Below are 27,780 nucleotides of genomic sequence, written 5' to 3' on the forward strand. Positions count from 1 at the left end.
GTTAGCATGAACACGTTAGCATTGTCACTGTGAACATGTTAGCATGAACATGTTAGCATGAAAACGTTAGCATTGTCACTGTGAACATGTTAGCATGAACCAGGACCTGAAGAAGACATGTACGAAGGGAGGAAACAGGACAAAGATGAATCATTACATCATTAGACGACTCCCTCAGCTTCTAATCTGACAGGTAGAAAGTCGCTGTAAAGCTCCATCTTAAACAGCTGCAGCGCCACCTGCAGGCTCTGCTGTCATCTCGTCAGCAGCCCTGTCCTTCAGGAGGTGCTTCCTGTAAGCCTTCTGGATCACTGCGGCCGCCACCTCCTCCTGTTTCCTCTGCAGGGTGCTGCTGATTGGTTCGTATGACATCTGTCGGAAACAGTGATGAATAGAGAGTGAAGTCATCTGCGTAAGTGAAACTCATGTTTCGTGATGAGTATTAAATATTGTTAGTCTGGTGCTTCACTGTTCATCTTTGTAATTCTACTGCACAAGAATAAAGAGAAACATGCAAACGTTATCTTCAAAGACTAGAACAGAACCTTGGACACGTTATTGATCGTGAACCTTTCCTCCATTCGGGCTGTGAGAGTGTGTGTCTGTCCTCCATCACCAGATATCTGCACACACACAACACATGATGGTAAAAGTTAAAAGTTATGGAGAGTTAGTCATAATGTTACCTGGGCAGTGAGATCAAACAGGACGTACACACAGTGAATCTTGTATATAACAACACAATACAACACAACACAACACAACACAACACAATACAACACAACACATACAACACAACACAACACAACACAATACAATACAATACAATACAATACAATACAATACAACACCATACCATACAACACAACACAACACATACAACACAACACAACACAATACAACACAACACCACACCATACAACACAACACATACAACACAACACAATACAACACAATACAACACAACACAACACATACAACACAACACAATACAACACAATACAACACAACACAACACATACAACACAACACAATACAACACAACACAACACAACACAACACATACAACACAACACAATACAACACAATACAACACAACACAACACAACACATACAACACAACACAATACAACACAATACAACACAACACAACACCACACCACACAACACATACAACACAACACAACACAATACAATACAATACCACACCACACCATACAACACAATACAACACAATACAATACAATACAACACAACACACCATACAACACATACAACACAACATAACACAACACAATACAACACAACACAATACAACACAACACAACACAACACATACAACACAACACAATACAACACAATACAACACAACACATACAACACAACACAATACAACACAATACAACACAACATAACACAACACAATACAACACAACACAATACAACACAATACAACACAATACAACACAACACAACACATACAACACAATACAACACAATACAACACAATACAACACAATACAACACAACACAACACATACAACACAACACAATACAACACAACACAACACATACAACACAACACAACACAATACAACACAATACAACACAACACAACACAACACAACACCACACCACACCACACCATACAACACATACAACACAACACAACACAATACAATACAATACAATACAATACAATACAATACCACACCACACCATACAACAAAACACAACACAACACAATACAATACAATACAATACAATACAACACAACACAACACCATACAACACAATACAACACACCATACAACACAATACAACACAACACAATACAACACAACACAATACAATACCACACCACACCATACAACACAACACAACACAATACAATACAATACAATACAATACAACACAATACAACACAACACAACACAATACAACACAACACAATACAACACAACACAACACAACACCACACCACACAACACCATACCAGACCACACCACACCATACAACACATACAACACAACACAACACAACACAACACAATACAATGCAATATAACACAACACAATACAATACAATACAATACAATACAATACAATACAATACAATACAACACAACACCACACCATACAACACAACACAACACCACACAACACCACACCACACCACACCACACCACACCACACCACACATACAACACCACACCACACCATACAATACAATACAATACAATACAACACAACACAACACAACACAACACAATACAACACAACACAACACAATACAATACAATACAACACAATACAACACAACACAACACAATACAACTCAATACAACACAACACAACACAATACAACACCACACCATACAACACAATACAACACAATACAACACAACACAACACAACACAACACAATACAACACAATACAACACAACACAACACAACACAACACAATACAACACAACACAACACAATACAACACAACACAACACAATACAACACAACACAATACAATACAACACAATACAACACAACACAATACAATACAACAGAACATTATCAATCAATCTGATGGTGGTGGTGGACCACGATCGAGGTGGCAGCTGATGTTGGATCCTGATGGTGGATCCTGATGGCGGCAGTGGACAATGACTGTGGACGATGGTGGCATCCGATCCTGATGGTGGATCCTGATCGTGGTGGATCCTGATGGTGGATCCTGATCGTGGTGGATCCTGATCGTGGTGGATCCTGATCTTGGTGGATCATGATGTTGGTGGATTCTGATCGTGGTGGATCCTGATCTTGGTGGATCCTGATCGTGGTGGATCCTGATCGTGGACTATGATCACAACTACACTGCTTGATATATAATATGTCTCCTCAGATACTCGACCATTACTGACAATAATCCATCAGTTCATTGACCTTCAGCTACAAAGTGTTTATTCTAATCAAAGCTGTAAATACTCTGATCTCTCTGATGTTCTCTGTTCCACGGGACATCTGTTCACTTGTGTCCGTCCTGGGAGACGGATCCTCACGTGTCTCTGAGGATCTGTCCTGGGAGACGGATCCTCACATGTGTCTCTGAGGTTTCTACCTTCTTTACCTGTTAAAGGTTTTAGTAGTTTGACTCTTGTTGAGGGTTAAGAACAGAGGACGTCTCACCTTGTTAAAGACCATGAGACAAACTGGGATTTGTGAATATGGGCTATACAAATAAAATGTGATTGATTGATTGATGACAACACAACACAACACCACACCACACCACACCACACCACACCACACAACATAACACAACCAATGCAACGCAACGCAACACAGCACAACACAATACAACACAGCAAAACAAATTCATTCTATTATATATAATATAGTATAAAAATGTTACCCTGGCTGTGAGAGCAGACAAGACGTCCACACAGTGAATCTTGTCCCCAGGAAGCAGAGGAAGGTCCATGTGGATCAGTTTGATGGTGTTTGGTTTGGGAATCCTCAGAGGATCCTGCAGAGCGTCGCAGAAGTCCGACAGCTGACTGTAGGCACCAGGAGACAGAGGATTTCTGCTTTAGTGACCAATCACCTCATCTCATCTGAGTTTTATGATCATATGCTCAGTGTTGAAGTTGAATCAGATCAGATGAACATATTATTTTGTGTGCAGAGCTGGGACTCACCTGTAGGGGATGATCTGTGAGGTGTCGGGGTCAAACCTTCTCCAGGTTTTATAAAACATTTGCAGATCCTTGTCACTCGGCGTCTCTGTGTCGTACATGTTCAAGGTCTCCATGACAACAGCCGTGTACAGGAGGACCACCAACAGGAGGGACAGGGTTATGTAGGAGGTGAAGAAGATGATGCCCACAGTCGGGTGGACACAGTCGCCACTGTCCGGGTCACAGTCTGGTGGCGTGTTTAGGATGGGACTCAGCACGTGGTCCCATCCCACCATCGTGGTGATCGTAAACATACAGATCATGCTGTTCAAAAATGTCTCAAAGTTAAACATGTCGTTCATCCTCGCATGAGCAAAGCTTAACATGCCGAAGACAGAGAAGGTGAACATGAGGAGGAAGAGGAGGAGGCAAATGTTGAAGAGGGCAGGAAGTGACATCACGAAGGCCAAAAATAATCTCCGGATCCCCCGCGTATAGGGAACTAGATGGATGATCCGAGTGATACGAGCCAATCGCAGAAGAGTAAATATCTTGGGGTGGATGAAATAGAACTGCATTATGTCTGAGAGAAGAAGACCTGGAAGGAAGGAAGGAAGGAAGAAACAAAGATTAACTCGATGTACTTTTGTTCCTGGCAACATTTTATTTCCTGTGTACATCCCCAATGCATCATGGGAACTTTACAATCATGCTCAAAGAGAACATTCAATAGCATTTTGACATAGGAGCAGAGATAATTACATCTCCATGGAAACCTGTCGACTTACCCATGATGGAAATGAAAATGACCACGAAGTCAAGGACATTTAAGCAGTCGCAGAAGTAGTGATGTCTGAGAGCGATGATCTTCAGGAGGAACTCAGTGAGGAAGATGATGATGAAGACAAAGTAGATGCCTTCCAGAATTATTTCTTTCTCTTGGCTCTGCTCGTCCGTCTCCACCATCAGAGTCACCGTGTTCAGGCAGATCACAATCACCATGACGACCTCAAAGGAATGTTTGGTCACCAGGTCAAAGAGACGAGCCTGGCACTGGTTCTGGAGGGAAACAGGAAGTTACACCTGAGGACGCTTCACAAACCCTGAGTAGACGAACAGGTTGAGATCTTTTGAGAATAAACGAGGTTGATCAGAAAGCTGATGAACCGAGACTCTGATGAGTCGTCACATTAAAAAAACCACAGCAGGTCCTGAGGTGAAGGATGTTTGATAGAATACAGGAGAACATTCTGTGAGACAGGTGAAAACTAATCTGGTTATTTCTGTTTATTCTTTTCGCCATCCAACTATACAACTCTTCCCTGTCAGACACTCTGAGTCAACAGACTGGACTCATTACAATGCCAGCAATATCTGCACATATCCAAGCTTGCACTAAATACTCAATGTACAGAACGCACATATTTCATATTTTATTTATATGCTTATATTTCTACCCTGTATGGAGCTATTGTAATAAACACAATTTCCCCCTGGGATCAATAAAGTATTCTGCTTCAGCTTTTACAGTGTCTGTGAACATGACAAACATCATCACACACCTGTGATCACACACCTGACATCACACACCTGACATCACACACCTGACATCACACACCTCACATCACACACCTGACATCACACACCTCACATCACACACCTGACATCACACACCTGAGATCACACACCTGACATCACACACCTGACATCACACACCTCACATCACACACCTGACATCACACACCTGACATCACACACCTGACATCACACACCTGAGATCACACACCTGACATCACACACCTGAGATCACACACCTCACATCACACACCTGACATCACACACCTCACATCACACACCTGACATCACACACCTCACATCACACACCTCACATCACACACCTGAGATCACACACCTGAGATCACACACCTGACATCACACACCTGAGATCACACACCTGACATCACACACCTGAGATCACACACCTGACATCACACACCTGAGATCACACACCTGAGATCACACACCTGACATCACACACCTGAGATCACACACCTGACATCACACACCTGACATCACACACCTGAGATCACACACCTGAGATCACACACCTCACATCACACACCTGACATCACACACCTGACATCACACACCTGAGATCACACACCTGACATCACACACCTGACATCACACACCTGACATCACACACCTGACATCACACACCTCACATCACACACCTGACATCACACACCTGACATCACACACCTCACATCACACACCTGACATCACACACCTCACATCACACACCTGACATCACACACCTGACATCACACACCTGACATCACACACCTCACATCACACACCTGACATCACACACCTCACATCACACACCTGACATCACACACCTGACATCACACACCTGACATCACACACCTCACATCACACACCTCACATCACACACCTGACATCACACACCTGACATCACACACCTCACATCACACACCTGACATCACACACCTGACATCACACACCTCACATCACACACCTCACATCACACACCTGAGATCACACACCTGACATCACACACCTGACATCACACACCTGACATCACACACCTGACATCACACACCTCACATCACACACCTCACATCACACACCTGACATCACACACCTCACATCACACACCTGACATCACACACCTGACATCACACACCTGACATCACACACCTCACATCACACACCTCACATCACACACCTGACATCACACACCTGAGATCACACACCTGACATCACACACCTGACATCACACACCTGAGATCACACACCTGAGATCACACACCTGACATCACACACCTGAGATCACACACCTGACATCACACACCTGACATCACACACCTGAGATCACACACCTGACATCACACACCTCACATCACACACCTGACATCACACACCTCACATCACACACCTGACATCACACACCTCACATCACACACCTGACATCACACACCTGACATCACACACCTGACATCACACACCTCACATCACACACCTCACATCACACACCTGACATCACACACCTGACATCACACACCTGACATCACACACCTGACATCACACACCTGACATCACACACCTGACATCACACACCTCACATCACACACCTCACATCACACACCTCACATCACACACCTGACATCACACACCTGACATCACACACCTGACATCACACACCTCACATCACACACCTGACATCACACACCTGACATCACACACCTGACATCACACACCTGACATCACACACCTGACATCACACACCTCACATCACACACCTCACATCACACACCTGACATCACACACCTCACATCACACACCTGACATCACACACCTCACATCACACACCTCACATCACACACCTGACATCACACACCTCACATCACACACCTGACATCACACACCTGACATCACACACCTCACATCACACACCTCACATCACACACCTCACATCACACACCTGAGATCACACACCTCACATCACACACCTCACATCACACACCTGAGATCACACACCTGACATCACACACCTCACATCACACACCTCACATCACACACCTCACATCACACACCTCACATCACATCACACACCTCACATCACACACCTCACATCACACACCTCACATCACACACCTCACATCACACACCTGACATCACACACCTGAGATCACACACCTGACATCACACACCTCACATCACACACCTGACATCACACACCTCACATCACACACCTCACATCACACACCTCACATCACACACCTCACATCACACACCTGACATCACACACCTGACATCACACACCTGAGATCACACACCTGACATCACACACCTCACATCACACACCTCACATCACACACCTGACATCACACACCTCACATCACACACCTGACATCACACACCTGACATCACACACCTCACATCACACACCTCACATCACACACCTCACATCACACACCTGAGATCACACACCTCACATCACACACCTCACATCACACACCTGAGATCACACACCTGACATCACACACCTCACATCACACACCTCACATCACACACCTCACATCACACACCTCACATCACATCACACACCTCACATCACACACCTCACATCACACACCTCACATCACACACCTCACATCACACACCTGACATCACACACCTGAGATCACACACCTGACATCACACACCTCACATCACACACCTGACATCACACACCTCACATCACACACCTCACATCACACACCTCACATCACACACCTCACATCACACACCTGACATCACACACCTGACATCACACACCTGAGATCACACACCTGACATCACACACCTCACATCACACACCTCACATCACACACCTGACATCACACACCTCACATCACACACCTGACATCACACACCTCACATCACACACCTCACATCACACACCTGAGATCACACACCTCACATCACACACCTGAGATCACACACCTGACATCACACACCTCACATCACACACCTGACATCACACACCTGACATCACACACCTCACATCACACACCTGACATCACACACCTGACATCACACACCTGACATCACACACCTGACATCACACACCTGAGATCACACACCTCACATCACACACCTGACATCACACACCTGACATCACACACCTGACATCACACACCTGACATCACACACCTCACATCACACACCTCACATCACACACCTGACATCACACACCTGAGATCACACACCTCACATCACACACCTCACATCACACACCTGAGATCACACACCTGAGATCACACACCTCACATCACACACCTCACATCACACACCTGAGATCACACACCTCACATCACACACCTCACATCACACACCTGAGATCACACACCTCACATCACACACCTCACATCACACACCTGAGATCACACACCTCACATCACACACCTCACATCACACACCTGAGATCACACACCTCACATCACACACCTGAGATCACACACCTCACATCACACACCTCACATCACACACCTGACATCACACACCTGACATCACACACCTGACATCACACACCTGAGATCACACACCTCACATCACACACCTGAGATCACACACCTCACATCACACACCTGAGATCACACACCTCACATCACACACCTCACATCACACACCTGACATCACACACCTGACATCACACACCTGAGATCACACACCTCACATCACACACCTGAGATCACACACCTCACATCACACACCTCACATCACACACCTCACATCACACACCTGAGATCACACACCTCACATCACACACCTGAGATCACACACCTCACATCACACACCTGAGATCACACACCTCACATCACACACCTCACATCACACACCTGAGATCACACACCTCACATCACACACCTCACATCACACACCTCACATCACACACCTCACATCACACACCTCACATCACACACCTCACATCACACACACTGAACTCACGTGAGGTCGAGGGACACTCGGACGTTTCGTGGAAAACAGTTTCTTCACGCTGATAGAAAAGTTCTGCTGCTCGTCCGTCATGAAAAAATGTTTCCCTCCAAAGTAAAGACGAGACATCAAAATTAACTTAACATTCAACAGCTACTGTGTGTGTGTTTGTGTGTGTGTGTGTGTGTATACAAGTGTGTGTGAAGTAACAGTGTTGATACATATCTTGTGTCTCAGCTGATCCAGTGATTTGATGAAGAGTCTGATGAAGAGGTTGGAGGTGAAGAAGCAGCCGATGATGATAAAACTGATGAAGTAGACGTACATGTACACATTCGACTCGTACACCGGCTGAGACTCGATCTACAAATACACACACTACTATGTAACATATATACATATATAACACATACACACAGACACTAGTACAACATATATATATATACACATATATAATACATATACCTACACACACAAGTATATATATATATATACACACACATATAACACATATACACAAACTATATAACATATATATTAGGGCTGTCAAACGATTAACATTTTTTATCAGATTAATTAATAATCTGACACTGACACTCGTGTGTGTATATATATTATATATATATATATATATATATATATATATATATTATCTACACACAAGAGTATATAACATATATACACATATACACACTGAAACATAGATACATATACACTCACACACTGACACACACAAACACGTACACACCAACACAGACACACACACAGACACACACAGTACCTGTCTGGCATCCACTGCAGAGGAGATAACTTCTAACCATCCATTAAAAGTTGCCTGATGGAGAACAACAGAACTTTAAAGAAAAACTCTGAAGTGATTGTTGTGTTGTGTGATTGTTTACTGATTGTTGTGCTATGTGATTGTTGTGTGATTGTTGTGCATGCTGTAATCTCACCACCGTTAAAGAAAAACAACCTGGACCCATCTATAATCACGAAATATAAACCACTTTCAAATCTTTCATTAGCAAAGTACTTTTTGTATAAAAACAACTGCGTGAATGTCTTTTAACTCACAGTATTTACGACATTTTAGTTTTACGAGATCTCACTGCTGATTTGACACGATTGATCCTGATATCGTGATTCAAAGTCTCCGTTTTCAGTTGGTTAGGCGGATCCTGAGCTGGTTCACATCCTTTCATTTCTCAATTGGTGGTTTTAAATCAGCACAAACAAAAACTTCCTCTGGGGTTCCACAAGGGTCAGTACTCGGATATTTGAACATATCACTCCTGTACTAAAATGTCTCCACTGGATTTAGGTACAGACACACAAACAACATCAAAATCCTGTCAGTAGTTTTCAAAGCACGTAATGGTTTCGCTCCACAGTATATTTCTGACTCACTGAAAAAACCCGGTCAGACCTCTCAGATCAGCAGAGCTGTTCTATCCGTACACAGAATCAGATCCAGGTCTGGCAAAGGCGCCTTCAGTTACTATGACGGTGTTCTCTGGAAAAAGCTGCCTGTTGACCTGAGGTCCGTCACATCTGTGTCAGTTTTCAGTTCCCTCAGGCCTTTGCCTGATGTATTCTCTCAATGTGAAGCACATTGAGTGCCTCAGAATTAAATGTACGATTGTTGTGTGTTTTGCTGAACGTTCTCACTCACCACCTGCAGCAGTGACCGGTAACCTTCTGCCACGTTGTCGAAGTGTAACTTTTTGTTCTTCCAGCTGACGTCGGAGAAGTTTTCGTGGATCAGAGACAAACAGTCAGATTTGTTGTTCACCTCCTCAGGTAAAAACTGCTCTGTCGCATTGAAACAGTGATAGAACTTTCCAGCAAACAGATTTACTCCCAAGACGCTGAAGATGAGCCAGACGAGGAGACACACCAGCATCACATCACACATGGACGGAAAAGTGGCCCCCAGGGTGTTCAACACCAGCTGCAGACAGACAGGTGGACACAACAAGTTAGTGGACCACTGCAGCTAACATGCTAACATGCTGTGTGTCTGTGGTTAAAGTGGATGTCTCACCCTCAGGCCCTGGAAGCGAGACAGGGCCCTCAGGGGCCTCAGAGCCCTCAGAGTCCTCAGAGACAGACCTGCTCCCAGTTCAGAATATCCCAGCATGCCAAGGGTCAATGACATCAGAGATACCTGGAAGACAAAGCACTCCTCGTGATGACATCATAAGCAGTTAGTAGGAAGTGTTTGTGTTTGTCTGTGTGTGTATGTGTGTGTGTGTGTGTGTGGGGGGGGGGGGGGGGGGTTAGGGGCTTACATCACTGAACAGACCTGATTGGTTGAGCACTCTAAACAAAATCGGTCTTAACTTTATGTCGATTGTATCACACGTTTTGATTACGAGTTATTACTGTTGCTATGGTTACCTGCCAGTTTATAAAGCCTGATTCACTAATTAGACCAATATTCTGCGTTCTTACAGATAAGATGAGGAAGTCCAGCCAGCACCAGACACTGGTGAAGTACTTCCTGAATCCGAGGGCGATCCACTTAAGAAGCATCTCGAGGAGGAAGATGAAGGTGAACACCTGGTCGGCTTTGTCCAGAAGCATCTGTACGAGTTGACGCTGCTGCAGGTGAACATCCTCCAATACCTACACACACACACACACACACACACACACACACACACACACACACACACACACACACACACACACACACACACACACACACACACACACACACACACATACAGGTGAGGAGACTGGACAAAGTGATGATTATGATTAAGATGAAGATGATTTACCAGAGCTGCACTGCTCAACAAGATGATGAAGATGATAAAAGCGTCAAAGTATTTGTGTTGTGTGATGGAGAAACAGACTCTCCTGAAGTTAGACCAGACCCTCCCTGAACCCTGGGACGTGTCTATGTCCAGGAACGGACAGCAACGGTAACAACCTGGAACAGACAGACTGATCAGTGTGTGTGTCTGTGCGTGTGTGTGTCTGTGCGTTGTGTCTGTGCGTGTGTGTGTCTGTGCATGTGTATGCGCATGTGTGTGTGTCTGTGCGGGTGTGTGTTTGTGCATGTGTATGCGTGTGTGTGTGTGTGTGTGTCTGTGCGTGTGTGTGTATGTGTGTGTCTGTGCGTGTGTTTGTGTGTGTGTGTGTGTCTGTGTGTCTGTGTGTCTGTGTGTGTGTGTGTCTGTATGTGTGTGTGTGTGTGTCTGTGTGTGTGTGTGTGTGTGTGTGTGTGTCTGTGTGTGTCTGTGCGTGTGTTTGTGTGTGTGTGTGTGTCTGTGTGTGTGTGTGTGTGTGTGTGTCTGTGTGTCTGTGTGTCTGTGTGTGTGTGTGTGTGTGTGTGCATGTGTGTGTCTGTGCGTGTGTTTGTGTGTGTGTGTGTGTCTGTGTGTCTGTGTGTCTGTGTGTGTGTGTGTGTCTGTGTGTGTGTGTGTGTGTGTGTGTGTGTGTGTGTGTGTGTGTGTGTGTGTCTGTGTGTCTGTGTGTGTGTGTGTGTCTGTGTGTCTGTGTGTGTGTGTGTGTGTGTGTGTCTGTACTGTCACAGCAGCAGTCTTCAGGTGTGTTGTTTCTTGGAGTCTTGTTTTCTTCATCCTGCTGAACAGACTTTGTTGTTTATTGTGTCACGTGACCGTGGATTTTATTCACAAACATAAATATGTTTCTATGGTTACTGCTGGAATAAACATGAAGAAATCTGTGATGAGTTGAAATCGTAATTAATGAATAGAAACATGTTTACTTTTTGTTCTTCCTCTTCTTTTCCAGGCATGTCGAGTTCGACCTCAGCGACAGGAACCCTCTGGAAGGTGTATTTGCTGGTCTGGTTGCCATGGTTACTGCCAAGGGCCTTGCTCTCGGACAGGGGCTGGTCTGACGTCACAGAGGTCAAGCCCAGGTAATCCTTCTTGTTGTCTTCTTTACTGTTGACCACTAATGATAAAATATACAACCAGAAAAGACTGAACTCAGAAAGCTTCAGTCTTCACTAACCCTAACCCAAAACCTATATCAAGTGAACTCTAAAACCTACAGACCATAAGAACTTAATCCAGTGGTCAGAACCTGCAGGAATAAAAAGGCTCACCTTTGTGGGGTGGGATTATGGGATTCTTCTTCCCTACCAAAGTCCAAATATGCTCCAGTATCCAGGTCCTGGTCCATGCCACACCTGTTTTGATCTGGTCTACAGCGATCATCGGGTTGTTTTTGATTTTTTCTTTTGGAGCCACCAGATCATCACCAACCAAACTCAGCAACAAGACCAGGAAGAGATTCAGGACCTGAAACAAGACCAGGGACACAATCAGGACCTGAAACTGTCTGTAGCTTCCACTGACCTGCTGAGGATCAAACAAGGCTCAGTTCAGAGACTCACCAGCAGGTGTCCGATGACCAGAACCATTATGAAGAAGATCAAACACACGCTCGGACTAGAGACCTCCATGCAGTCCCACATGCTCTCGATCCATTCTCCACAGAAGATCCTGAAGATGAGAACAAATGCTTGGAACAAGTTGTTCATGTGCCAGCGTGGAAGCTGGCAGTCTGCCGCGATGCGACAGACGTGGTCTGTGTAGTCGTCCTGGAACAGCTGCATGCCAACAATGGTGAAGATGAAGACCATGGTCAGCAGAATGAGAGTCAGGTTCCTCAGAGCCAAGACCGAAGTCCAGATTATCTTCATCAACATGTGGAAGGTCGACCACCACCGGGCCAGTCTCAGCACTCGCATCTGTGGGACAAGGGACAGGTGAGAAGACATGTAGGCAGCCATATTAACCTGATGAAGATGTCATACTGACCAGGTCTACACCTGCCCCTGATACACCTTCAATGTCAGCCAATCCTAGCTCCACCAGACTGAGGGCGACAATGATGCTGTCAAAGACGTTCCAGCCCACCTGTAACCATGGCAACAGAACAATTACACAAGTTTCCATGGAAACAATCATCAACCTTCATCTCTAAACTGATAACAAAACAGGAAGTCTGACCCGGAAGTAACCGTATGGATTCATGGCCACAAGCCTAAGGAGCATCTCAACTGCGAAGATCCCTGTGAAGACCTGCAGAGGGGTTCAGAGGTCAGAGGTCAGAGGTCAGGACACTAAGCAGTTTCTGTCACAATCTGTTAGTTTGTCAAAGTTTAGTTGAGCTGTTTATTAGTTACTATTTTAAAGACGTGAACAAAAGAAATGAAAACATCACCATGACAAAGACGACTGTGTTTGAATTTATTCTGACATCTCTCTAACTTCTGTTTCTCCAACACTCATTTCATTCTCAGGTTTTCTTTCTTTGATAGCGAGGAGAAGATGCCTTTTATAAATCGAACAGACAAACGTGTTAAAGTAGCTGATGAAGTTTCTGATAATGAAAATATAAACCTACTTGCTTCATTTATTACTGAAGTGATTCAGTCCTGCAGTAAAAAGTTAAATTCAAAGATGCAGACGTGTGTAAAACATGAATTATTTGGTCTGAACTCTTTCTTCCAGTTATTATTTGTAGCTTCAGGTAAAGTCTCTTTTCTAAAATCGATTATTCTGGTATGTAAGCACATTATCAAAGTCTGGATAGAATCAGCCTTGAGTAGTGGAACGTCTTAAGCTTCAAGTTGAAGTTGAAGCTAATTCAAACTGGACCTTTTCACTTAAGCCAGGATTAGTTTTGCCACTTTGATGGAATAACCCTCTGTTCTGTAGCTATGACGATCTCTAACACTGACCAATGATGTGACGTTGAACAAATATTCAAACTCCATCGTCATGGGATAATGCTCCATGGCCATGAGGATACAGTTGAGGATGAGGCAGATGACGATCACGAGGTCAAAGAACGGGTTCATGACGAAGCCGTTGAGCCGTAGTTTGAGCCACCGCCAGCAGCCACAACAGTTCCACGTCCACACGGACAAACAACATGGAGGGGACAACCTCTGATCGTCCTGGGGCTCTGAAACACAACGTCACATTGTGTCTTTCTGAGAATCTTCACAACCTCAGTGATCCTCTGCTGTTCATTGAATGCATCACAGGCACCAACCTTCCTCCTCCTCCTCCTCCTTCTTCTTCATCACGTCCAGGATGTGAAGGAACTCTTCTTCTGTCCGTCTAGCCTCAGCGACGCCTGCCTTCTCCTGTTCAACCAACGCCCTGGCAACCCCCGCCAAAACAAGGATGAGGAGGCAGAAACCGCCACAGAAGACGAAGAGCACGAAGATCGCAGAGAATTTACCTGCTGAACGCATCATCTGCAGAGAGACAGGTGAGAGAAAGAGTGTGTGTTAGTGTGTGTGTGTGTGTGTGTGTGTGTGTGTGTGTGTGTGTGTGTGTGTGTGTGTGTGTGTCACCTGTTCTAACAGGTAGTCCCAGGTGTCGTGTGTCATCAGTCTGAACAGACTCAGCAGAGACGAACCAAACCAGTCAAAGTTGGTGAGTCCGTAATCTGGATTAGTGTCCGTCCTCAGACAGATGTAACCAGGGGGACAGGCCCTGAAGATCATGTGAGGTTAAACACGAGCAGTTATAAGATAGTTTTGGATAGAACCTCTGGATAGAGATTGAAATTGATAGCAACCACGGCCTGATAGTTTAGGAGACATCAATTAAAAGCCCTGCAGGCAGAATATCAGGCGTATATGAGCACACCTTCATGTGAGACACTATATTTAACATCGCTCCACTCCCAAGATACAGGTTCTAGAGTCTGTACGAGTAGAACAGTAGGTGGAACCTTCAGCTACCAGGCTCCTCTCCTGTGGAACCAGCGCCCACTCTGGGTTCTAGAGTCTGACACTATCTCTACATTCAAGGTTAAACTTAAAACGTTTCTCTTTGATAAAGTTCTGATATAGTTCTGGATCAGGTCCTGAAACATCCCTTAGTTATGCTGCTGGAGAACTCCCATCATGCACTGACGGAGAATTCGCATCATGCACTGACGGAGAACTCCCATCATGCATTGAGCACTTCCCTCTCCTCACCCCTCAGTCGAGGCAGACCCCCCTGATATCAGGCCTATAGACTACTGCCCCCCCCTCCTGGCAGGTCTACCTGCTGCTGCCCTCCGACCTCTGCAGCTCATCCAGAAACCAGCAGCTCCACTGGTCTTTAACCTGAGTTCACTCACACCACTCCGCTCCCTTCACTGGTTACCAGTGGCTGCATCCGTTTCAAGACTCTAGTACTTGGTACCGTGCTGTGACCGGATCGGGTCCAGTCTACATCCAGGACATGGTCAAACCTCACAGCCCAGCCCGTCCACTCCGCTCTGCTTCGGCCAATCGGCTTGTTGCTCCCTCACTATGAGCTAAACACTCATCAACATCACGACTGTTGTCCTGGCTCCTAAACGGTGGAACGAGCTCCACATGGACATCCGGACAGCAGAAAGTTTACACATCTTCCGCCGCAAACTAAAAACACATCTCTTCTGACTATACCTTGAATAACATTTTAAAACTAACAATTTAGTAGCACTTAAATGGCACTTTGTAGTTTTGCTTTTTTGAAGAAATGGTACTTTCTTGATTCTTGTTGTTCTGGGTTTGTTCCCTCGTGGTTGATGCACTTATTGTGAGTCGCTTTGGATAAAAGCGTCACCTAAATGAAATGTAATGTAATGTAATGAATGTATATTATGATTTGATGTTATGCGAATAAAACTGAATTGAACATTTAGTTTGAACTGGGATGAATTGATTAAGGGGATCAACATCAATGAAGTGTGTCATGGTGTTTATTGACCCTGATGGACTCAACAGTTATATAAAGAGTTTTGTGATTTAGCCAGGTAGTCGAGCTGAAGACGGTTTTCTTCATCTCCTCCCTTCATCTCTCTCTTTCTTATTTATCCACCATTATAGTTCACTTTTCACTTTGTCTGATGAGGAGCAACGATCTTTGAAGAGGTCGACAAAGTCACTGAGATGCTTTCAGAGTTTCCATATGAAACTGACTGCACAAGTAAAACTCATTTCTGAGCACAGCTCTGAGTTGGAACAGACAAAGTTCCAAGATTCAGAGGGACGATCAATGTGATGTTAAAATATCACAGGTGAGAATTTAGAAAACTCACAATTTGACCTCAGGGGGCGCTAAACCAACATGAGCTGTGGACCATGAGCTTAAATGATCAAATCTCAACTGAAGAAAACTCTGGGCAGATATTTGAATATATTTGAATTTCTTACAATACACACTCAACGTACCCGGCATCAGATCCGTTTCCACACTGCAGAGGATCACGGTGACCAGAGAGATAGTACTGGTTCTCTATTAAACAAACAAATAAACAAGCAGATTGTTACTTGTGCCCAGTAACAGGGTTAGAGTTATAGTTACAGTTAGAGTTACAGTTATTTATAGTCACAGTTACAGTTAAAGTTACAGTTACAGTAACAATTATAGTTAAAGTTAGTAACAGTAACAGTTACAGTTATAGTTAAAGTTAAAGTTAGTTACAGTTAGTTACAGCAGTTACAGTAACAGTTACAGTTAAAGTTAGTTAGTTACAGTAACAATTATAGTTAAAGTTAGTAACAGTAACAGTTACAGTTACAGTTATAGTTAAAGTTAAAGTTAGTAACAGTAACAGTTACAGTTATAGTTAAAGTTAAAGTTAGTTACAGTTAGTTACAGCAGTTACAGTAACAGTTACAGTTATAGTTAAAGTTAGTTACAGTTAGTTACAGCAGTTACAGTAACAGTAACAGTTACAGTTAAAGTTAGTTACAGTAACAGTTACAGTTTTAATTAGTTATAGTTACAGTTTTAGTTAAAGTTAGTTACAGTTTTAGTTACATGTTACATGTTACATGATACATGTTACGTGTCAGTTCTGATAAACTTGTCTATGACATCATCATCATACCATGACTGTTGATGAACTTGTGGAAATCAAAGTCGCTGCTATCTGTTCCGTTGTCATGGTAACTGATGAGGTCATTGTAGGTCCAGTTGCTATGCGACAACATCCAGACACATTTATGTCTCAGAGCTCCAAAAAAGAAGTGCTGACCAATCACAGCCAAGACGCTGATGACCAACACCGTCGTGATGATGACACCAGCCAGTCTCTTCACTGATTGGACGAGAGCTCCGGCAGACGACTTCACACCTGGATGTGTTGATAGTTTAAACACACACACGTTTGTACTTTCTATCTTAGTGAGGACACTCATTGGAATAACACGTTCCCTGACCCCTAACCATACCCATCACAACTAAATGTCTAACCCTAAAACTAACCTTAACCTAACCTAAACCTAACCTAACCTATCTATGAGCATCCAACTAAATGTCTAACCCTAACCCTAACCTAACAGGTTTAACCCTAACCCTAACAGGTGGACTCAGGCGTTGTGCCATCAAGCCACTCACATTACCGCACCACCACCTCACAGATCAGTAGGCCCTGGCACCAAATCACAAAATGAACCCTGAACCCTGAACCATAACCATTACAACTGAATGTCTAACCCTAACCTGAGTCTTAACACTCAAACAGTCCGTAGAAGAAGTGAGGACCAGACAAAATGTCCTCCCTCTGTAGGTCTATGCTTCAAATGGTCCTCACAAAGGTGTAAGTACAGGAACACACACACACACTGACCTGGGTAAACTGCGATTATTTTCAGAGCTCGAGGAATCGTCCTCAAAACAGAGACTTTCTCCAGATCAAGAAACTCTGGAAGAAACCTGAAACACAGTCAACTTCCTCTTCTTCATCACCATCATCATCATCATCATCACCTTCATCATGGGATTCTCATGTTCTTATTTCACTGACAGAACAACTATAGTTTTTATAATTAGAGCAAGTTGTTCAGAGAATAAATCAGTTATTAGCAGTTAGTGAGTTCCCATGGCAACGTGATACACACAGAGGGGGGGGGTTACAGTGTTCAAATATACAAGTTTTATATGTTTTAGATGAATATGTGTATTTAGCTGAGGTGGTTTAAGATAAACAGACTGTTGCTGCTAAATTGAAACACCAACAACACAAACAACCACACACACACACACACACACACACACACACAGTCTCTCTCTCTCTCTCTCTCTGTCTCTCTCTCTCTGTCTCTCTCTCTCTGTCTCTCTCTCTCTCTCTCTCTCTCTCTCTCTCTCAGACACATTCAAAAGTTCTCTGGAGGAACTTTCTAGTTGATCATTACGCTGTGATGACGACCACAATGTCCAGCCAGTTCCACGGATCTCTGAGGAACGTGAAGCGTCCAACACAGAATCCTCTCGACATGATCTTTATGAGGACTTCAAACATGTAGACGGCTGAGAACACAAATCTGTGCGAATAAAAACATCATAGTTAAAATTATTACAAAAGTATAACTCCACCCACACTGATGTACTCTGACTAGGATCGACAGCTTAATTCTCCACATGGAGCTAATCGACTTCCTAACACCGACCCCTGACCCAGACGGACATGTAGACTCTGACAAGAGTCAACTGATTAGGGTGTTACGATTTCAGCTGTAATGACGACAGCAGCCTGAAGAGAGCGCTAACTCGTGTCTGACTGAGTCATTCGTTTCTCTGTTCTCTTTCAGAGCTGAAACTTTTAGGTCACAGAGTTCAGACAATTTCACCTGGAGACAGAATTTCACTGTGAGATGACGTATTTGTGGACGATGGTCATGAGACAAACTGACACTTTTCTTGATTCTCAACTTTTATCTGTGATACAGTTTAATGTTTACAGACACGGTGTGTGTGTGTGTGTTGTGTCATGTTTTTGTGTTGTTTTGTGTATTGTTGGGTTGACTCACTCTGCTGTTCTGCTCCATGTTGGACGACCACTCATCATCATAAAACCACAGTTTGTTAGAATCGTCACCATGATGAACAAACGGAACAAAGTTTGACTTTTTAAGGATCAAAAACAACATCATGTGATCATCATGTGATCAGAGAAACAACACAAAAACATGGTCAGTGATATTTACTTGTTCTCAGTCAGACTGGACGTTATTCTTTGTTCAAACTAATTGAACTCGAGCTGAGACGACGACTGAGGAGGTCGACGTATTTAATGGTGAATATTATATTTATATTATTATGAGTGTGATTTGCTTGTTCAGGGTCACAGTGACATCATGAAGGATATGAATGAAGCAGGATCCTGATGGCGACGGTCCTCAGACAACTGAACGGACACAGCAGGAAACACGATGACTCCGCGTTAAACCTGTGGAGGACGTTTCCTTCACTGAGCACGATGAACGTCTGTAGACAGTGGTCACATGTCAAAGGTCACAAGTCAGAGGTCACAGGTCACACATCAGAGGTCAAAGGTCGCACAACAGAGAATCACCTTCTGTGATTGGTAGAAGGGATCCAGCTCCTCCAATGGGCAGTTGAGAAGCTCAGGGGGTGGGTCTCCGAGGATGTAAGGGAGGGGCTTCCCAGCCTCCAGGTGAGTGGCTTGTTTGTGCAGCTCTTTCTCTACCTGTCAATCAAGTTGTTGAATTTGCACACAAATGAAAATTATTCAAACTCAATGTTTACTCTTGCGGTGACTCTGGTCAACTACAAGTAAAACTGAGGGATTGATTGTTTGATGTTTAAGTTCTTGTAACGCAGCAGGGTTCTGTATTATGAGGCGAGTTCAACATGTCCAGGAGGTCTGTCGGTAATCCAGCTGAACCTCACCTAACAATCACAGGCTAAGTGGTCACATGACGCTAGTTATCAACTCGCTAAGTCCACTCAGGTTTTCTTTCTCTCGATATGGGGGGGGGTTCCTGCACCAATCACAGACATGCACAGTTTGACTGACAGCAGAGCCTCAGATTTCACACCAAGATTCAAACTGTTGTATCATAAAAATCAGAGGAGAACAAACATCCAGAATAAAAGAGACAGATCCAGCTGCTAAATGAAGGAAGAACAGCTGGTAAAACATCTGGACTGTGTGAAGACGTTATTAATGTGCAAAATGTTAAATGTAGATTGAGCTTCTCTGCATCAGCCACAGTGAACAGGAAACAAGTGGAGCAGATGCAGTCTGTGGTTCTGGGAGCACTTTACGGGTCAGGCTGGTTCTGTTGGGCTCCAGCAGCTGACAGAGGTTCATCCTCTGAGGAGAATCTAGATCTTTCAGAAGCTCATCAGAGGAGCTCAAAGGATCTTGTTGGTCTCTGAAGACCCTGGTCGTCCTCAGAGACTCGAACCATCCACACCAGCTCCACGGATCCGGCAGTCCGATCCCCAGTCTTCCTCATCTGCATGCCGAAGTGTCCTTGGGCAAGATGCTGAACCCCGAATTGCCCCTCATAGAACAAAAAGTGCTGCTAATAGATGCACCGTGTGAATGTGTGTGTGAATGGGTGAATGTAAAACTGTAAAGTGCTTCGGGTCATCAAGACTAGAAAAACGCTTTAACGTGACAGGAAACATCTCTTATGAACTGTGTCAGTGACAGATGTAGCATCCTTGAGTCTCTTGAAATTAAAATATAAAATATAAATTAAAGCTATTATTATTATTAGTGATGAGTTTTAACCTCCGGACGTTCTTCACTGTCACAGTTTCACATTTCATTGTTAAACTTTCTTTCATCTCTTCATATCTGAATCACGTGCACTCTCCTTCCTCTGTGAAACACAGTGCACGGGTTTGTGCTGCTGAACACGCCCCCTACAGGAGGGTTAGAGTTAGTTCAGTTAACATGAACTCAACAGATCTTAACCAGCTTTGAACTGTTTAACTTAAAGGGCCTGATCTACTAAGATATCAAATAAAGAGTGCTAAATTGCATGTGCATTATAACAGATTGCACTTTTGGTTGTTAGGCGTTTTATGGGTGATCTACTAGAAATAATTAGGGTCAGGGTAAATAAATAAATGATAACAGGTGCAAACATGGTAGAGGCAGTAGTATTTAAATGAGTGAGATCCGCAAGCGCAAAGCGAAATTGAATGCCATGGAACTGGAGGTGTAAGTGTAAGAGGCAAACAAACATGTTGAGCTACAGCAAAGAAATATTAATATAACTCAAAGAAACGCGTTATGGGAGAGAATCTGCGAGAAAGTAAATTCTGTGGGTAAAACAAAAAGAACAACCGATGAAATACAGAGAAGATGGAAGGACATAAGAAGAAGAACAAAAGTAAAAATAGCTCAGAATAAAACCTTGGCAAACAAGGCGCTCAGGCGCGACACCCAGGCGTCACAGCTCACACCAGGCAGCGGGTCAGCGCTGTATCTGGTGTGGCCATCAGTGCCCTGGCAAGAGGGATGGAAGATGGGTACAGGCGGTGGTGAGTCTGTCAATACAAGCGGTCCCAAGACGGAACAGCCGGGCAATGGGGAGGGAGGAGAGCGCATCGGAGGAGATAAACGCACTGGAGACAAGCGCAACTTGCGTAAATTATATCCAGTTAAAAATGTAATGTTGGCAAAAAGAGGGAAATAGGAAGACATGATGAATGTCAATGTTAATGTTTCTTTAGGCTTGAGGTAAATGTTCTGTTCTTTAGCGGCTGATGCTCAGTTTTGTTTGGCTGCAGCCATCTGTGCGCGACGCTGTGGCGATTAGTACCTACCTTTCAAACGTATTAAATATAGTCGCAGCCACAACCCCTGCAATTATTTTCAGGCTTTGTAAATCACAATGGGTGAAATTAAAGTATTTGCATCTACTCCTACCGATATTTTGCGCACTCGGGTAAAAACACCCGATAATGCATATTCATTAAGGCAACGTTCTAAATGGTCAGCGCATGTTATTCTGCACACTATCCTGGGTGTGCACGGTTAGTACACGTTTGTACACGTGCAAACCGTTAGCAGATCAGGCCCTGAGTCACTGAACCAGGGTTTGTTCACCCGAGTTCAATCAGAGCAGGTTGAACCAGCTTCGTAGAACAGAACCCTGGAGTCACCATTGTTTTATTTTTCTTTATCTATATATTTATTGATGAATGAAAGTTGATACGTTTCGTACGTCTTTGTTTGTCCTCTTCTGACGCTCAGTCTCCTTGGCTTCATGTCGTTGTTTGATGTCCTGCAGTGAGGCCGGTGTGAAGCTCCTGAAGACCTCTGTACCAACAGGGGGCAGCAGAGATGCCAACCTGGCATTTTGCAGCTCTGTTCGAACAGAACTGTCTCCTAGCAACCGCTTTCTGTGGGGAGAAGGACAACCATACTAGTGTGGAAATGGCAGATGCTGTCACTAACCATAAAACCACGAACCATAAAACCACTAACCATAAAAACCAATAACCATAAAACCACTAACCATAAAAACCAATAACCATAAAAACCAATAACCATAAAACCACTAACCATAAAAACCAATAACCATAAAAACCAATAACCATAAAACCACTAACCATAAAAACCAATAACCATAAAAACCTCTAACCATAAAAACTTCTAACCATAAAAACTTCTAACCATAAAAACCAATAACCATAAAAACCAATAACTATAAAAACCTCAAAACATCGAAACATCTAACCATAAAAACCACCAACTATAAAAAACCCTAACCATAAAAACCACTAACCATAAAAACCTCTAACCATAAAAACCACCAACTATAAAAAACCCTAACCATAAAAACCTCTACCATAAAACCACTAACCATAAAAACCCTAACCATAAAAACCTCTAACCATAAAAACCTCTAACCATAAAAACCTCTAACCATAAAACCAGTAACCATAAAAACCCTAACCATAAAAACCTCTAACCATAAAAACCACTAACCATAAAAACCTCTAACCATAAAAACCACCAACTATAAAAAACCCTAACCATAAAAACCACTAACCATAAAAACCTCTAACCATAAAAACCACTAACCATAAAAACCACTAACCATAAAAAACACTAACCATAAAAACCTCTAACCATAAAAACCACCAACTATAAAAAACCCTAACCATAAAAACCTCTAACCATAAAAACCACTAACCATAAAAACCTCTAAACATAAAAACCTCTAACCATAAAAACCTCTAACCATAAAAACCTCTAACCATAAAAACCACTAACCATAAAAACCACTAACCATAAAAACCTCTAACCATAAAAACCACTAACCATAAAAACCTCTAACCATAAAAACCACTAACCATAAAAACCTCTAAACATAAAAACCTCTAACCATAAAAACCTCTAACCATAAAAACCTCTAACCATAAAACCATAAAACCACTAACCATAAAAACCACTAACCATAAAAACCTCTAACCATAAAAAACACCAACTATAAAAAACCCTAACCATAAAAACCTCTACCATAAAACCACTAACCATAAAAACCCTAACCATAAAAACCTCTAACCATAAAAACCCTAACCATAAAAACCTCTAACCATAAAAACCACTAACCATAAAAACCCTAACCATAAAAACCACTAACCATAAAAACCTCTAAACATAAAAACCTCTAACCATAAAAACCACTAACCATAAAAACCACTAACCATAAAAACCACTAACCATAAAAACCTCTAACCATAAAAACCATAAAAACCATAAAAACCATAAAAACCACTAACCATAAAAACCACTAACCATAAAAACCACTAAACATAAAAACCACTAACCATAAAAACCACTAACCATAAAAACCACTAACCATAAAAACCTCTAACCATAAAAACCATCAAAACCATAAAAACCACTAACCATAAAAACCTCTAACCATAAAAACCACTAACCATAAAAACCACTAACCATAAAAACCATAAAAACCACTAACCATAAAAACCACCAACTATAAAAAACCCTAACCATAAAAACCTCTAACCATAAAAACCACTAACCATAAAAACCTCTAACCATAAAAACCACTAACCATAAAAACCTCTAACCATAAAAACCACTAACCATAAAAACCTCTAAACATAAAAACCTCTAACCATAAAACCTCTAACCATAAAAACCTCTAACCATAAAAACCCTAACCATAAAAACCACTAACCATAAAAACCTCTAAACATAAAAACCTCTAACCATAAAAACCTCTAACCATAAAAACCTCTAACCATAAAAACCATAAAAACCACTAACCATAAAAACCACTAACCATAAAAACCTCTAACCATAAAAAACACCAACTATAAAAAACCCTAACCATAAAAACCTCTACCATAAAACCACTAACCATAAAAACCCTAACCATAAAAACCTCTAACCATAAAAACCCTAACCATAAAAACCTCTAACCATAAAAACCACTAACCATAAAAACCACTAACCATAAAAACCACTAACCATAAAAACCTCTAAACATAAAAACCTCTAACCATAAAAACCTCTAACCATAAAAACCACTAACCATAAAAACCACTAACCATAAAAACCACTAACCATAAAAACCTCTAACCATAAAAACCATAAAAACCATAAAAACCATAAAAACCACTAACCATAAAAACCACTAACCATAAAAACCACTAACCATAAAAACCTCTAACCATAAAAACAACGAACCATAAAAACCACTAACCATAAAAACCACTAACCATAAAAACCTCTAACCATAAAAACAACTAACCATAAAAACCACTAACCATAAAAACCACTAACCATAAAAAACCCTAACCATAAAAACCTCTAACCATAAAAACCTCTAACCATAAAAACCACTAACCATAAAAACAACTAACCATAAAAACCTCTAACCATAAAAACCACTAACCATAAAAACCTCTAACCATAAAAATCACTAATGATAAAATGTAAATAATTTGATAAATGATTTTTCCGGTTAGTTTGGTCAAAGTACGTCCTGTGTTCTGATGATTGTTTATCACTGTAGAGAATTATACTATAATATTATATATACGATTATACTATAGATGTTTATACTTGATCAGGTGATTCCACACTCATCATAGGAAACATAGGTCAGAGGTCAAATCAACACAAGCACATGTTTCACTCTGTGCTTCTGTGTCAAACTGTAACTGAGACTGTAAATAACCTCCACATGTAATTGACGTGTTCAAAGTGACACGTTTGGTTCTTTAACGTGTTGTTGGTACTCACAGCTGTAGAGGGCGGAGTCTCAGCTGATTGGTTCTCTTCAGAACTTCTTCTCTCTCTCTCCAGAAGTCGAGAAACCAGGTCTTCATTTCTGCATCCACCTATCTCACCTCAGTCTCTGTCTGTCTCTCTGTCGCTCTATCTCTCACTGTCTGTCTCTCACCGTCTCTCTCTCTGTCTGTCTGTCTCTCTCTCTCTGTCTCTCTGTGTGTCTGTCTGTCTCTCTCTCTCTCTCTCTCTCTGTCTGTCCTCTGGCATCTCTCTCTCTTTTTATCTGCTCTTCCAGAGTCACTTGTCTTCTCAGTTGTGTCACTCTCCAGTGTGTGGTTTCTATGGTAGCAGCTGCTTGTGTCCTCAGTAATGTTGATGGAACCGAACCTCTGCAAGTTTCTTCTTTGTTTACATGTAGAGACACTGTTACACACACACAGATTCCCAGAAATGTTCAAACTTGTTGAGAACATTATGTTCAGTGTGACACACACAATCGTTCTTCCGTCTTAATGAGGACATTTGTTGATGTAATACATTCCCTAACTATCACAACTAAATACCTGACCATGAACCATAAACCTAACCATTAATCTAACCCTAACTATTAACCATTCATTAAAGTGTTTATTCTAATCAAAGCTGTAAATACTCTGATCTTTCTGATGTTCTCTGTTCCACGGGACATCTGTTCACTTGTGTCCGTCCTGGGAGACGGATCCTCACATGTGTCTCTGAGGTTTCTACCTTCTTTACCTGTTAAAGGTTTTAGTAGTTTGACTCTTGAGGGTTAAGAACAGAGGACGTCTCACCTTGTTAAAGACCATGAGACAAACTGGGATTTGAGAATATGAGACTATACAAATAAAATGTGATTGATTGATTAACTTAGTCACACAGTCAGTTTACAACAGTCAATCTGTGACAGTCAGTTTATAACAGTCAGTTTATAACAGTCGGTCTGTAACAGGCAGTTTATAACAGTCGGTCTGTAACAGTCAGTTTATAACAGTCGGTCTGTATCAGGCAGTTTATAACAGTCGGTCTGTAACAGTCAGTTTATAACAGTCGGCCTGTAACAGTCAGTTTATAACAGTCAGTTTATAACAGTCGGTCTGTAACAGTCAGTTTATAACAGTCGGTCTGTAACAGTCAGTTTATAACAGTTGGTCTGTGACAGTCAGTTTATAACAGTCAGTCTGTATCAGGCAGTTTATAACAGTCGGTCTGTGACAGTCAGTTTATAACAGTCGGTCTGTAACAGTCAGTTTATAACAGTCAGTCTGTATCAGGCAGTTTATAACAGTCGGTCTGTGACAGTCAGTTTATAACAGTCGGTCTGTATCAGGCAGTTTATAACAGTCGGTCTGTAACAGTCAGTTTATAACAGTTGGTCTGTAACAGTCAGTTTATAACAGTCGGTCTGTATCAGGCAGTTTATAACAGTCGGTCTGTATCAGGCAGTTTATAACAGTCAGTTTATAACAGTCAGTTTATAACAGTCGGTCTGTATCAGGGAGTTTATAACAGTTGGTCTGTAACAGTCAGTTTATAACAGTCAGTTTATAACAGTCAG

The 27,780-nt window shown here is 42.5% G+C and overlaps 1 protein-coding gene across 4 annotated transcripts; it reads right to left on the reverse strand.

Moving 5' to 3' along the window:
* Positions 1 to 26,451, reverse strand: LOC117762635 (sodium channel protein type 4 subunit alpha B-like). 4 transcript variants are annotated; one of them, XM_034587109.1, is made up of 31 exons: positions 26,217 to 26,451; positions 23,149 to 23,335; positions 20,523 to 20,657; positions 20,316 to 20,434; positions 19,978 to 20,067; positions 19,363 to 19,491; positions 18,798 to 18,883; positions 18,057 to 18,302; positions 17,395 to 17,458; positions 15,535 to 15,676; positions 15,228 to 15,435; positions 15,191 to 15,194; positions 14,911 to 15,139; positions 14,177 to 14,248; positions 13,985 to 14,083; positions 13,558 to 13,914; positions 13,267 to 13,462; positions 12,922 to 13,112; positions 12,700 to 12,776; positions 11,966 to 12,176; positions 11,637 to 11,810; positions 11,227 to 11,349; positions 10,855 to 11,133; positions 9,961 to 10,014; positions 9,405 to 9,542; positions 9,192 to 9,293; positions 4,463 to 4,733; positions 3,696 to 4,272; positions 3,410 to 3,554; positions 546 to 623; positions 1 to 372 (listed from the first exon to the last, which is right to left on the reverse strand). In XM_034587109.1, exons 1-31 carry the CDS (start codon positions 26,300 to 26,302, stop codon positions 220 to 222), a joined length of 5,022 nt encoding a protein of 1,673 aa, XP_034443000.1. In that variant the 5' UTR covers positions 26,303 to 26,451; the 3' UTR covers positions 1 to 219. The 4 variants fall into 4 exon arrangements, with proteins under 4 accessions (XP_034443000.1, XP_034443002.1, XP_034443001.1 ...); XM_034587111.1 differs by lacking the exon at positions 15,191 to 15,194 and having other exon boundaries at positions 15,233 to 15,435; XM_034587110.1 differs by lacking the exon at positions 15,191 to 15,194 and having other exon boundaries at positions 14,911 to 15,137.
* Positions 26,452 to 27,780: the final 1,329 nt, after the last annotated feature.

This window comes from Hippoglossus hippoglossus, chromosome 6 (genome assembly GCF_009819705.1).
Source record: "Hippoglossus hippoglossus isolate fHipHip1 chromosome 6, fHipHip1.pri, whole genome shotgun sequence".
NCBI lineage: Eukaryota > Metazoa > Chordata > Actinopteri > Pleuronectiformes > Pleuronectidae > Hippoglossus > Hippoglossus hippoglossus.

What these genes read in the sequence shown, in the direction of transcription:
- LOC117762635 (XM_034587109.1), bottom strand. Translation starts at nt 26,302, where the DNA reads ATGAAGACCTGGTTTCTCGACTTCTGGAGAGAGAGAGAAGAAGTTCTG. An exon ending in CTGCAGTGGATGCCAGACAG is followed by an intron (nt 9,543 to 9,960) that starts GTACTGTGTGTG and finishes GTGTATTTGTAG; the next exon opens with ATCGAGTCTCAGCCGGTGTA. An exon ending in CATTTTCATTTCCATCATGG is followed by an intron (nt 4,273 to 4,462) that starts GTAAGTCGACAG and finishes CCTTCCTTCCAG; the next exon opens with GTCTTCTTCTCTCAGACATA.